The sequence below is a fragment of the Chiloscyllium plagiosum genome, unplaced genomic scaffold (genome assembly GCF_037043375.1).
Source record: "Chiloscyllium plagiosum isolate Xiang-an unplaced genomic scaffold, Cpla_swu_hap1 HiC_scaffold_53X, whole genome shotgun sequence".
Lineage (NCBI taxonomy): Eukaryota > Metazoa > Chordata > Chondrichthyes > Orectolobiformes > Hemiscylliidae > Chiloscyllium > Chiloscyllium plagiosum.
In genome coordinates, this window is record NW_028270191.1 from 19375583 (window position 1) to 19391074 (window position 15492).

General features: G+C 39.7%; 1 protein-coding gene across 6 annotated transcripts in view; it reads right to left on the bottom strand.

Annotated features, from left to right (window-relative positions):
• Positions 1–15492, bottom strand: part of kmt2d (lysine (K)-specific methyltransferase 2D) — a 244793-nt gene that overhangs the window by 106256 nt on the left and 123045 nt on the right. For 3 of the 6 annotated variants that reach the window (XM_087985601.1, XM_087985600.1, XM_043681827.2), the window contains exons 24-26: positions 12671–12842; positions 10906–11004; positions 1908–1955 (exon numbers count right to left, since the gene is read on the bottom strand). In XM_087985601.1, the coding sequence (XP_087841727.1) occupies positions 1908–1955; positions 10906–11004; positions 12671–12842 (319 nt within the window). The remainder of the gene's footprint in view (positions 1–1907; positions 1956–10905; positions 11005–12670; positions 12843–15492) is intronic. The other 3 variants (XM_043681829.2, XM_087985602.1, XM_043681828.2) reach the window with 1 other exon arrangement.

A 15492-nucleotide genomic window follows, 5' to 3' on the forward strand; every position in this document is an offset into this window, starting at 1 on the left:
TGGTTACAACAGGAAAACAGTACATGGAGGGGTGCATCATTAGTCGCGATATAGGTAAAATCAAATTTATTGTGATGAAAGATACAGGCACTATACAAGTAGATTTGGACACAACCTGCCCACATAAGTGAAAGGAATTTTTTTCTCAAGGCAAGCAGCAAAGATAAGCATAAACTGCAAGCAAATAATCAGCTTAACTTTGGTTTTCCTCCACTTCCTTCCCTACATAACGCTTGAGCTTCATACATCCTCTTCAAGCTTGGAGCGCAGAGAATTATAGCTACACGATTCCACATTGGCTGGCTGGGGTTGCATTCTGCGATATACCTTACGCAGGAGTTATCTCCAACTGAATTTAGCAGACCCAAGACATAGGGCTGTTCTAAACCTGCTAGACTGCAAAACAAATAATATCTCATGATTTTAATTTTTTTTAAAAATTGTGTTCCAAACTCTCCTCAGGATTAGAATTATAAGTACATCATGATGTCCAATTCTTTGTGCATATACTTAACTGTCAGTGTTCAACAGTTCATCCCACCCAGTTGTTTTGTATAGGCTGGGAAACCTTTGTATGAACTATTCAAGATTTTACAGGTTCCTCTGATGGGCAATAATTTGTAAAGCTAAATTCCACTTGCACTGAACCACGACGAAGATTTAAATAGAAAATATGCACTGTCCCACCATAGTGTGGAATACATGTATCAGGCAACAGTCAACACAAATTCTATTAAAGGTCTGCAGTAATCAAAATTAGTAGAGTTCCAGATTTACTTTTACAATCGTGATGACATCTCATGGCTCAATACTGCAGGAGATAACAAAATAAACAGATCATTAGCTGAATGTCAACTATTTCAATTAACAGGAACCAATTCAGTTCCTTGTACACGGCTTGGCTGAACTGTGACTGCATCAAGTCTCCAAACACATTAACATACTTAATTCTGTACTTCACCCTCCTCTGTTAATGGAAAATTACAGCTGCTGAGATAGCTACCTGGGTGCTGACAACCCTACAGTAATTCATTCCACGTAGCCATTTGCCACACTGAAGTTCTGCAGGGTATTTGACATTGTAGATTATAGCCAAACCCAATGCTGACCTCATTCAAAATCTGCAAGCGCATTCTTGACACTGGGGGTGGGGAGCTGGGGACAATGGATGGTGATTAGGAGTGAGAATAATGTGACATCATCTTGTAACAAAGCGAGGGTCAACTTAGTCTATATGCAGGCCAGAAATCAAATCTGGGACCCTTTCAGCTGTTAAGGCTAAGGTATGTACTGCATGGTTGACTTATCAATTTGGATATCGAGAGCTCCTATAAATTCCATTTAAAACAGACTGGAAATCTTTGAACAAATTGTCAAATCATTTGTCAAATAAACGTGGCGGTGCAAACAAAATTCATCTTTTTCAAATCTTGGTTTATTACCATAGGTGGAATTTGAACCAAGAATCAGTGACATAACTTACACATGCTTAGATTACCAGTAGTCATTGGAAAAATTCCCGCGCCTCAACATATTTTATTCAAGTTATCATACCTTTACAACAATACAAATATTTGATTAGGTATAAAATATGATGCAGGACAATCCAAGATCACAATTGTTACTTCTGAGATAGTTTGTGAATGCAAACTGATTTTCACATGCATTTTACAGATAAAGTTTCAAAAGAATTGAAAGGCAGGAAAGCAGAAAAATCTTGATTGGCTTTTACGTTCACAATTGCTAAAACAAATTTTAGTACTTGTCCAGCAACCCACTGAATAGACTGGTGATATCATGTGAAGATCCTCTATGAAAACGCAAGCAGACATACAAGCACCCAGGTACAAACTACTGATGTTAACATGTGAACACGCAAAGAGTGGCGAGAGGGTCTGACTGCTTACCAAAGGGAGAGAGGGAGCTGTCTGCGTGGAAAGGACTGAGATCGAAACCTAAAAACCCAAAAGTACAATAAAAACAAAAAGGGAAAAAATTGAACAGTGGCAAGCAAAAGCCATTTAAGCCTTTCCAACCTAAAATGTCCACAACCATCTCTACAGCATAATAACACAGCCCAATCACTGTGCATGGCTCAAAGCAAATAAGAATTGTGTCAAAATTCAAAGTGACCTGTAATATTTCAGGGTCTCTACAGATATCAGGTTAGCCAGAAAGCCTGGATTCTAAAAATTAGTTGGGTGGTCAGTGCAGTGGACTGACTAAATAGTGTGGACCAAAACCACAGATATATCTGTAAAGGACACATTAAATGGACTATGTAAATAGCTCCTAACCAAATAATCAGTTAAGAACGCAGTCACAAAAGCCCTGCGTTTCACAAACAAAGAAAGGTAGCCTAGCTTTTACAATCAAAAAGACAGCAAGGTAGCTTGGTAACTTGAAACAATTCTGGAAAAATTCACACAAGGAAAGAAGGTTAAAACAAATGTAAAACATTTGTGCGTAAAGAAGTGAAAGAGATATACGACAGATTGAAGTAAATATCGACTAGAATACTGTTTCTAAACAAACCGAAGTTCAAGCATGAACAGAAAATGAGAATGGGGAGATGCAATTAATATTACCTTTTTCCACTGTATAATATTACTGTTTCAACCTACTGACTTCAAACTATTACTGAGGTGGTACATATTCCAACCAATTACTCAAATTCAATTCTTAAGCGGTGTCATTTTGGACTTTAAACATTAGCTCTTTCTCGCTCGACAGATGGTGCCAGGCCTGCCGAGTTTCTCCAGCATTCTGATTGTTTTGGATTTCCAGCATCTGCAGTATTTTGCTTTCACTCAAATTCAATTGGTGCATTAAATTTTCAACTCAGCTCACCATTGGGGCAGTGCCATTATGGAAGGAACAGGGACTTTGATAGTTGGAAAAGTGCACAAGTTTGTGGTGAAACCTAAGTTAAATAACATTAAAAAGGGAGGAAAAAAACATGACCCATTATCTCTTGCAATGTCCCAAATATGGATGCGCCAACACAAAGAGGAAGCAGGCTTGCAACAATCAAATTAAATATCTATTATTCTCCAACAGTCACCTCTAGTTAGATTACTGCATGAATCTGTAGTTTCATATCTTTTAAGTTTCATGCTACATTTTATGAAATTTGGGGGAAAAAAACTAGGTAACTCTAATTTTTTCCTCAATCACAATTTCTGTATTTCTAAATACACTAATTCAGCATTTCTCAGAAAATGTGAATTAGCAGAGGCATACATATGATATAGTATTCCAGTGGCTTAAACAAATTAAAGCAGTGCCATAGGAGATCACCTCCTAATCTAGAGCACAGTTGTGATGGTTAACTGCTAAGGTGGAGCTGTTGTTAATATAGCTTACCCACAGGATTGCCCTCAAATACTGTGAGGAATTGGGCAAAACGGGCAAATAGGTAAATTCTTGGAAGTCAATTATAGAACAGTTACAGTTGCTTCTAAATTATTGTTCCAGGGCAGGAACTCCCAGAAAGATGTGACTGGCTTGCTTTCCTGGTTTTAAAAGAATTGTATTTTATAAAACAAGAATACAGTATTTTGCAGGATAGGCATGGCCTAGATGGCATTATATTTCATTAATTCCTCTGAACCTTCTTCATTTATTGCTTTAAATCGATTGGCTCATCCAACCTTAGAGAGGGTTGGGTTACAAAGAAAAACTTGGAAAGCTTTTCCAGATCTGGTTATTACAAGGTATTAAAACAAAAAGCCCTCAACATTCCTGGATTCTATTTTGCTGTTTATCTAGTCAGTCACTAATTCTGACAATGACATGGGTACTAAGTACCACAAAGCCAACACACTTTAGGAATCTGCGCAAGGCAAAATATTAGAGACCGATCAAGCATTTTATTAAAAGGGCAGACAAATCAGCATAAGCACACCAGAAGCAGAAAGAGATAGGACAGAAATCAGCATATGTGGATTGGAGACGGGCAAGCACACAATTAACAAGACAATAGGCAGCAGGGAGAAGCTTCTTTCCACTGTACCCATCCCATAAAAATACATCTACTGTGGCTTCGCTCACAACACCAGTCACAAATGCATCAAAGGCAGACTGTAACTCAAAACCAGACTAAAAACACAGGTAACAAACTGACTTTAGGCCTCACATAAAACAGTGGTGTACTTCCAACAGAGCTCACAATTGTCAATGTAAATATATTTTTAAAAGCACTTCTCACATTTGCTACCCTGTATATGTTTACTGGTTGAGTGAAAAAGTTGGCAACCTAAAAGGGGTTACAGTAATTTCCACTAATCTCTTTTTAATACAAAAAACAGAGCAGCTGAAGAAATCATTTGTAGCATATTTATGACAATCTGGAATGTAAGTTCCAATCCAGTTGTGAGACCGAGATTTTTATAAAAGAATGTAACACGGGGCAGCCCTCTCGTCCAACTTGCTAAGTCTCTATGCAAGCCACAGTTACTTAGTCACACTCCTGCTCTTTTCCCATAGCTCTCCAAAACTTTTCAAGTATATACCCATTTTCCCATTGTAAGTACGATTATATCTGCTTCCACCATTCTTTCAAGCAGGGCATTTCAGCTCACAATGAGCTGCAGAAAAAAAAATCCTCACTTCTCCCTGGTTCTTTAATCTAAACTGTACCTCAGCTAATCATTTACAAGAGCTGAATCATGAGGAGAATTTGACAATTTGCTAGCATACACCCCCTTCTTGTTACGTTGCTCATGTTGAGTCTGAGGATACGCTGTTTTATCTCTAGTAATGCACAATACAGTATAAGAATCAATAATCGACATTAATTGAATACATCAAATGGCGTCTTTATTGTAAAGTACTGTCAATGGTATCTTTCGTCCACAAATCCACAATTGAATGCTATTTTCACATGCTGCAATTGAGAATGCAATGGAGCAAAATTGAGCAATCAATTTAACTTAGTTGAAAAATGAACGCAAATTGAAAGGTTTTTAGCTTATTAAAAAAATACAATTCCAATTTAAATATTTTCACGATTTCAATTGGAGAATCTCTTTATATATGTAACATTTACATTTCTGAAAAATGTCAGTGCATATTGAAGAAATGTTGCTGTTAATTTTGGTGTGCATCTGAGCAAACATGCCCAAATGAAAGAAAGATAAAGCCAGTGAAAATAGGAGCATGGGAAGTGTAATCAATAGAAAAGAGCACTAGAGTGCACTAGAGAGATATAGTTTTCATAATAGGGGTCTGATAGTTGGTGGGTAAAGATATATATACACAGAGAAGTGGCCACTTTTACGAGGAGTATCAACAGTGGATGAGGGCATGAAGCAGCAAGTTGGGGTAAGTGTTTCAGTAGAAGGTCGTTTTTCACAGAGATGTTGTAGTTTCTCATGAACACACCAAATTGTACAACTCCCTTCTGGCTTCCTCATTCCCTCACCCTGTTCGTCCCACCAATCAAAAATCCTTTACCCATCTGCAGCATCATCCATGATAACTATTTACGCATCAGCTTCTCTCCTTCACCCTTCTGCACATCTCTCAGCACAGCTAGCAAGGGATGATGGAGGTAGTGGAGGGGGGGGGAACAATGGTTGGAGTGGTAGCAGTTGAGTAAACTGATGAGAGACATCTCAAAACTAACTATACAAAAACACAACCTAACAGAAACTAAAAGTGAAGACCTAATGAGAGGCAAGCGAAGCGAATCAGTGTAATTACAACATGGAAAGCAAGCCAAATGGATAAACTAAATGACATTTTTTTTGTGTTCAAGGCAAGTGATGGTACTAATGCAGAACAGAGTAATTGTCATTTCAGACGCCCAATGTCAGCATCATGCACTCCCATGAAAATAGCATAGGCATAAGCAGAACTAAACTTCCTTCGTACTACTCCATATGTGCCTCAACTCTTACTTCACAAGACTGCGCCAGTTGGGCACTCTACTGCCTGTCACCCTCCACACTAACCATCTGTAAGATTGCCTACGTGACACTGTCAGTAAGTGCTAAATTCAGTTTGGCTTACTACGGCGGATGGATTTGTACAGCAACAATAATTTTATATTCAGGTAGTTAAGCCAGACAATTGCATCAGTAGAAGGGAATGCTGCTAAGTTGCCTCTTTCATATTTATGAGTCACGCACTCACTCAGTCAGTCATTTCTGTTGCCTGGGTCTGTTCTACATGACCAGTTGCGGGTCAGGGAGCTTTTAATTTTTCATTTGTGAAAGTACCTATATCTGTTGTGCCTTGAGAGACTGTGGTTGTAGGGTTGCCCATGAGATTCCTGGAAAAGTCAAAGTGAAGGAATCTTCTACATCAAAGTCATTCATAATTATCTGTAACTTTTTGTGAATCAGGCCCACCAGGAACAGGATTGAAACTACAGAAACTTCTTTTTTGCTCAGCAGAAATTTCACTCAAATTATACGGCTGAAACTCTAGAGCTACCTGCAGGGTTTCTGTATGTACAGTTCCTGCAGGGGTACATCCCACTTACCCAAGTTCAGAAAGCTGGGCACAGATTGGCAGAGCCAACCTCCAAGTGTGCACAAGGGCAAGAGTATAACTGCATTCAATAGTGCAGCTCACTACAGAACATCACTTAATATTCCACTGTTTATTCAGTTGGATGCTACAACATTTTATAAAAGCAGCGTCCTGTGACGCAAGTCACAATGTATTACTCAAAAGGTTAAGATGCTTTCCTTCAAGGCCAAAAGGTCTAAATATTGTCAAGTAAACATTTCTTGGCTTAAACTTTAAATTGCTCTTTAAGCTGTAGGTTACATGATTTGTAAGGTTCATTAGGTCTCCATTAACTAAGCTATTTTTAACTGCTGGAAAAACTTGTACATAAAGACTTGCATTTGATTTATTTGTACTTCTATTTAAAAAACAGGACACAATTTGTAGTTTCGACAGTGATGTGGAGGTGCTGGTGTTGGACTGGGGTGGACAAAGTCAGAAGTCACAGGACACCAGGTTATAGACCAACAGGCTTATTTGAAATCAGCTTTCAGAGTGACAATAGACAATAGGTGCAGGAGTAGGCCATTCTGCCCTTCGAGCCTGCACCATTCGTTATGATCATGGCTGATCATCCTCAATCAGTATCCTGTTCCTGCCTTATCTCCATAACCCTTGATTCTACTATCCTTGAGAGCTCTATCCAACTCTTTCTTAAACGAATCCAGAGACTTGGCCTCCACTGCCTTCTGGGGCAGAGCATTCCACACAGCCACCACTCTCTGGGTGAAGAAGTTTCTCGTCATCTCTGTCCTAAATGGCCTACCCCTTATTTTTAAGTTGTGTCCTCTGGTTCGGCACTCACCCATCAGTGGAAATATGTGTCCTGCCTCCAGAGTGTCCAAACCTTTAATAATCTTATATGTCTCAATCAGATCCTCTCTCAGTCTTCTAAACTCAAGGGTATACAAGCCCAGTCGCTCCAATCTTTCAACATAAGATAGTCCCGCCATTCCAGGAATTGACCTAGTCAACCTACGCTGCACTCCCTCAGTAGCCAGAATGTCTTTCCTCAAATTTGGAGACCAGAACTGCACACAATATTCAGGTGCGGTCTCACCAGGGCCCTGTACAGCTGCAGAAGAACCTCTTTGCTTCTATACGCAATCCCTCTTGTTATGAAGGCCAGCATGCTATTAGTTTCCTTCACTACCTGCTGTACCTGCAAGCTTGCCTTCATTGACTGGTGTACAAGAACACCCAGATCACTTTGTACTGCCCCTTCACCTAATTTGACTCCATTTAGGTAGTAATCTGCCTTCCTGTTCTTGCCACCAAAGTGGATAACCATACATTTATCCACATTAAACTGCATCAGCCATGCATCTGTCCACTTACCTAACCTGTCCAGGTCACCCTGTAATCTCCTAACATCCTCCTCACATTTCACCCTGCCACCCAGCTTTGTATCATCAGCAAATTTGCTAATGTTACTATTAACACCATTTTCTATATCATTAATATATATTGTAAAAAGCTGCGGTCCCAGCACTGATCCCTGCGGTACCCCACTGGTCACCGCCTGCCATTCTGAAAGGAGAGTGCTGCTCCTCTTATCAGGTGGTGAAGTGAAGAGAAGCACAGACACAGAAATCGGCAGACAGTTTGAAAGATCATACAAATAGTGTGAGTGGAGTGTCAACAGGTTGAATAATAAGTCTCTGCGGGTGATCAAGTGTCAACAGCTGAATAGCAAGTGAAGGGATGACTTATGATCCGATTAATTGAAGCAGAGATAATTACAAAAAATTAAAAGAAAGATGGTGTTGGAGACAAATCAAATGGCTCAAATATGATGATAGGTCTAAGAGTCGCATGCTGAAGGTCAAATCAAAGTAACAAGTAACCCAAAACTGTACAAAATAATTAAAGTTGAGAGATCATAACAATTTATCAACGTGGTATCGTCAAAACAGGACAATAAGGAAGATTTTACAATACAGTACAGTATGGTGGGGTTACATGGAGTGCAACATGAACCCAAGATCACAGTTGAGGCCATCTTCATGGGTACAGAACTTGGCGATCAGTTTCTGCTTGGTGATTCTGCGTTGTGGAGTATCTCAAAGGCTGCCTTGGAGGACACTTACCCGAAGATCAGAGGCCGAATGCCCTTGACCGGGAGGGAACATTCCTGTCAGGCGATTGTTGTGCGGTGTCCATTCATCCGTTGTAGTGCCTGCATGGTCTTGCCAATAAACCATGCCTCAGGGCATCCTTGCCGAACGCGTATGAGGTTGGCACCATTGGCCGAGTCACAGGAGTATCTGCCACGTAAACGTGGGTGGCGTTCCCACGTGTAATGAGTGTATCCATGTCGCTGATCTGTATTTTTTGCAGAGGTTGCTGTGGCAGGATTGTGTGGTGTTGTGGTTGATGCTGTCCTGAAGGCTTGGCAGTTTGCTGCTAATGATCGTCTATTTAAGGTTTGGCAGTTGTTTGAAGGCGAGAAGTGGAGGTGTAGAGATGATCTTCGCAAAGAACGCGGCAGAGTTTCTCTGCTCTGGGGAAGTACTGGACAGAGGGTACTCGATTGGTCATGTTCTGTGTCTGTCTTCTGAGAAGGTTGTTGAAGTTCTTCACTGTGGCACATCGGAACTGGCAATCGATGAATTGAAGATCGCATCCCGCTCATAAGAACAGGGTACGATGACGCTCAACTGATTAATCACCAGTTCTCATGTGCCACAGCAAAAAGCCACAACAACCGCCTCAGAAGACAAGACACAGAACACGATCAATACAGTACCCTTCACCTGGAGCAGAAACACTACACCATGTCCTTCGCAGCCTTCAATACGTCAAGAATGACAACGAACATCTCGCCATGATCATCTCTACGCCTCCACCTTTCGCCTTCAAACAACCATCAAACCTTAAACAGACCATCGTTTCCAGCAAACTACCCAGCCTTCAGGACAGCATCGACCACAATTCTGCCACGGCAATCTTTGCAAGACATGCAGATCATGGACATTGACACTCATCACCTATGGGAACACCACCCATACGTACAGTGCAGATGTTCATGTGACTCGGCCAATGCTGTCACTACAGGCCAGGATGCCCTGAGGCACGGTTTATTGACAAGACCATGCAGGCGTTACTACAATGGATAAATGGGCGCCGCACAACAATCGCCTGTCAAGAATGCTCCCTCCCAGTCGGGGAACACCTCAGCAGTCAAGGGTATTCGGCCTCCTATCTTCGGGTAAGCACCCTCGAAGGCAGCCTTAGAGACACACAACAATGCAGAATTGCCGAGCAAAACTGATAGCCAAGTTCCGTACCCATGAAGATGGCCTCAACTGTGATCTTGGGTCCATGTCGCACTAGGGGTAACCAGACTGTACTCTCTATTGTAAAATCTTTCTTACTGTCCTATTTTGACAATACCACATTGATAAATTATCATGATCTCTCTACCTTAATTAGTTTGTAGTTTTGGATTACCTGTTACTTTGGTTCAACCTTCGCCACGTGACTCTTATACCTATCATCTTATTCCAGCCATTTGATTTGTCTCCAGCACCGTCTTATTTTTTGTAATTATCTCTGCTTCAATTAATCGGATCATAGGTCATCCCTTCACTTACTATTCAGCTGCTGACACTTTACTCTCACATCTGACACTTTTGATCACCCGCAGAGACTTTTTATTCAGCCTGTTGACACTCCACTCACACATTTATATGATCTTTCGCTCTCTGCCTATAAATTCTGTGTCCGTGTGCTTCTCTTCACTTCATCTGACAAAGGAGCAGTACTCTGAAAGCTTGGGATTTCAAATAAATCCATTGGACTATAACTTGGTGTCATGTGACTTCTGACCTAGTTTTGACAGTAGCAGTGCGAACAAAAGGAAATAGGTATTCTGTATACTATTTTTAATTACATTCAAAGTTTACTCCCTTTCAGATTTTTCTGTGCTCCATGCGCTGCCTAAACACAAGACAGCTGCCTTGTTTAAATTCTTTCATTGACCAACCATGACAAACATTTGAACCTAGACCTTTAGTAATAAACGTTCATTACTAATTAAATATTTAGAAACATGGTTGCAGTACCGTCGCTTTTCCCATACCAGCGCACACACCATACTCTGGCTGGATACCTTGCCCCACTATTCTACAGAACACTAATAATTTAACAGCACATTGGACTTTGTAATCAAAAGTAGTTACCTTTGAATTTGGAATTTAAATTAATAGAATAAGTGCACTAAGCGCAAGCTATGAATCTTGAACTGCTGTTAGATTACAAACAGTTATTGGATTTATTTCAGGGTTCTACAAAAACCAAAGGGTGAAGTTTGGTGTTGTAACAGTGCATTTCCAAAAATAATAGAATTTACAACAGGCACATTTCCTCCTGCTCCCTACTCACCCATTCCATCTGGTTGTGTTTCTTCAGTTTTAGGTGGTTCATCAGGGATTGGATCTCCATTATGTTCTGGGATGGCTTGGATTGTCTTTGCATCAGGAGCTGCCAGAATTAATGGAAAACAGTTATTGATGAAGGAAAATTACATTATGGTAGCAGTCGACAGATAAGTAAATCTTTCACTGGTTTATTTTGCTTTAATCTACTGATTGTATGGACTTTCTGAATGATGCCACTGAAGAAGAAACTGACCAATCAGTATTATTTTTCTGAACTGAAATGATTTATGTAAACTAGAAACATTAGTGGTCTCAATGTTGGATTATTGACTGCTCCAATGGTCAAACTCAATATTCTAACTCCTCTCTAAGTCAGTTAGTTACTTTACCACCTTAAAGTTTTACCCAGGATCCTTACTGTCTTGAGCTAGTTTAGCCTTCTATTGGGAACTTTATTCTGCCAGTTACAGGTACTCGGCTAATGGATCTATAAGACCTGAGATTACTCCATCACCCTTTTTATTGTAAATAGGTACAAAATTAACTCAGGCCCAAATTAGCAAAATCTTCCTTTTCATTCATGGATCTTTCATGACAACAGGAAGTACCTCTCAAATTTAATCTCTGATCATACATTAGAGCCTCAGGTGTATGCCATTTGCCTCCAGAGATTTTCTAGTGATGCCAAAATAATTTACAGCTTTTTTTATTCCTGTGATGTGGATTGCACCAAATCATCTACATTTATTGTTTGCCTGTGCATACCTGCACTGAACTGCTGGGCTTTTTTCCTTGGATTGCTACAGTACTCCTGAAATGGTATGAGGTTGTGAATGCAAGAACAGTTTTCTTGTTCTTAGTCTTCATAGTGGTAGAGACTACAACAGTGAGGAGAATTGCTGCAGTGCATCCTGAGCCAGTGAACTGAAGACAACTGGGCCAAGGATAATTCCCTGAGGAATGCAAGCAGAAAAGTGCCCCAGACTGTAATGACCGATTTTCATCGACCTTAATCTTCCTGTATGCGAGGGGTTACTGGTCAATTTTCATTTTCCTGTTTTTATGCTGGTTCAAACAGACTACCCATATGACACTCCTAGCAGTCTTTCACTTGTATTCATTTTGAAGACTGGATGCAATGTCTCCACATGTACTCAAGAATATAGCTACTGTATGTTCTTAGACTGGAAGAATCAAAGTACTTTTCACATGACTACAGATTGAATTTCCCTAATCTGGCATTCTCCGGTCCAACACCTAACAGTATACATGCCACAATAGATTCGCCAAAAAAGACAAAAGTTGTAAAACTGGTTCAAGACAACAGACAAGGAGAATGGTCACCAACACTTTACAATTGCCTGTACAGGTGTTACAACCCCACAACTGGATAACCCATTAAAGATCATCAGAATTTGGCACAAGGGAAGTGTTTTTGTACAATACCAGTAGAGTGGCAGAAATATAAAAAGAAATGGTTTAAAAATTCATATGCTGACACCAACATTTTACCTTTTAAGACCTGGCAAACTCTCATGTCTGGTAGGGCCTGGTACCAAGGCTGGGGAGGATTCAGGAGGTACAATCCTGTACTACATTCCATTCTTTCAAAAAGTAGACCCAGAACAAATGTAATGCGATCAAAATAAAAGGTTCAGATTTATGGGTTTTCAATACACTGTTCAGATTTCACCTTCACAATGTGTGCCAGGACCCAAAATTGATAGATATACATAAAAATATGCCAGTACTATTATGAAGTCCCTCACCCTTTCCATGGGCTCCATCATGCTTTTCTTCAATTAAATCCTTCTGCTGAGGTGCCGAGTCCGCTTGAGTCGTGGCTTGTGGAAACTCAGTGCTTTCACTGTCAGAGAAACCCTCTGAACTGAGGCAAACCTTCCGACTGCTGTCCAGCAGTGATTTTCCAAAGAACGCTTCCTGTCAGATATGGAAGGTTAAGAAAAAAAATCTCTGCTAACCTACAAATAATACGGAAAGTATAAATTTGAAGTTTGCACATTTATAAAATTACATTTAGTTAAGTCTAACATCAGAATCTTCATTGCTTAAAATGAAAGTGGGACATACCACACTAATTACCTACCTCAGGTGCCATCATCCGCATTTTTTGAAGATAGTTCAAAATCCACATACAAATATGTCCACGCTGAACTGAACCACATGTTTTTTTTTAAAAACAAGTTTGGCACCACACAAGACCACGAGAGTAACATGACCTTTCCCCATTCCGCTGCACATAAGGCCTCATTCTGGGAGCATATCTCAGTTCATTCAAAAGAAGGTTGCAGCAAATTAGAGAGTTGATAATCAAAACATTAAATGCAAGACTTAAAATGTAATTCCAAGTTTCACTCTTATCAGATGGAGGTTTGAATATGAAGGCTGAACCACAATAGAATAAAAGGTACACCAAGTTAAAGGGAAGTCAATGAAACCATACTTCCTCATTGTTCAAACTCCACAAACAGAAGAGTAAATATTGCATTGTAAACAAGAGATGACAAAGACTGAAAATTGATAAAAGCTTAAAACACAGTTGTACCACAGCACGCATTTCTTTAAGCAGACTGATCAAGAAGTCATAAAAGCATATGCACTGCTTCCTCATTAATTTTATTACATCACTGAGACACATTCACAGTTTTACAAAATGAATTGGGTGGGGTGGGGTGGGGTGGTTGTGTGTGTGCACGTGCATGCGCGTATGCACATGCAAGGGAAAGCCTCGAAGAGAAAGTGTTTCACAGTTACATGAGTAGGATTATATTAGTTGCACTATGGTGAGGTGCAGAGTGTTATACTAACAAGAATTACAGATCAGCTTGTATATTCAGGCTCTGGGTACTAAGATTACAGCATGTACCTTGGACCCAATCAGTGCGCAATACAATGGCACATACCTCTATGTTAAAATGAGTTTTAAATGGACTGTTTCTCACCCCCTCCACATTGCTTTTATTTCCTTTCTTTCAAACAACGGGTATTTAGGATCCTGATATTCACACTTTTGTTTCTTCACTTGTGCCATTATCACTCCCTTTAGTGTAGCCAAATGAAACTTTGTATCATTTAATTTACCCTGCCCTCCACTCTAACATAGCCTGTTCTTCTTCCCACCACTCCACTCTTTCACTTGCTCAAAACCTATTCCAAACTTTTACTAATTCAAATGGAAAGTCAGAGACCTGAATTATTAACATTGTTTTTCTTTATACAGGTACTGCCTGATCTGCTGAGTTTTTTCAGTATTTTGTTTATTTTACTTGTTGCTTTAATAGGTTTATTAAATGCTTGCTATGGAATAAAAAGGGTGGAATGATGGGTGGTATTTGACTTTACACTGTTAGAAGTGAGACTGTAAATCATGCAAAGCCTCCCTTTTCAAGCAAGGTAATTAAAATTTCCAAAAAGCCCAATGCATACTAGAGCACACAAGAATTCCACAAGCCGCAATATTCACCATAACTTCCAACTACTCATTGCAGATCCTGAGAAGATTATTATTTTTAGGTTAAATTTCAGAATTGGTCTTACGACTTCTCAAGTTACATGGCAAAAGAAAAAAAATGGATCTACAACTTCAATATGGAGATCATTGCTGGTGACAGGGAGGGTAGGGGCTGTGAAGGCTCCCCTGCTGCAAGAGTTAATCCTTCCAAGTCCAGCCATATCAGGTTGTGCTAGAACAAGTATCACTTTGCTGGTACTTCTTGATTGCTACCTGTTATCACTACAGATAACTTCCTGTCTAAAAATGTAACCTTTACCCAAACAGTAACATACTAGAGTTCCAATTCATATTCTTTTGTAGGGCATTAATGATAAATAACAGCAGTTTAACTGTTTTACACTGGTTACTGACCTAACAAGAAAGCATGAGGAATTATGGAGAAGCTGTCAGATATATTTGTGTAACTTGCTTGTAGAAACATTTTATCTTTTGGTTGTCGAGTAGTCCTCAGTCTGAAAAATCCTTAGGCATAAAGATGTTTTTCTCATCTATCCAAATTGATGCAATTTGTTTTTGGAATACTAATCAATGCCCTCCAGTGAAAAGTTGTTGTCCTATTTAATTATCAATTTCTGCTTCCCAATGTCAAATCAGTTTCAATCTGCTAGCTTTCATCGTTAAACTACACTTTCCTTAAAAAAAAATACATCATGTACAACAGAAAATCCAATCAACCTCACACAGGCAAAAGTTGTGCAAGCAATTTGCTGGCTGAAAATGGGAAGAACCCGTGTTGTTGCAATCTCACCCAGGACATGACTAAACTCTGGTCAACATATGGTGGACCTACTACAATATTTAGTCAAGGTATTGTGACAGAAAGAGCAAATTCCCTGACTGCTAGAAACAACATTCTTTATTTTGAAGAAAGATGCCACTTCATTTCTTGCACACAGAGACTGTGCCATTGACTCCTACTAAAGGGCTTGCTTTAGCTCTGATGATCAGAAACAAACAATATCGCTTATCTCAAAGGTATTAACAGTGTGGCTTCATGCCAGGGAACCTATCCATTGATTTTTTTTCCATGAAACTATTGCCACAATAACTACAGGA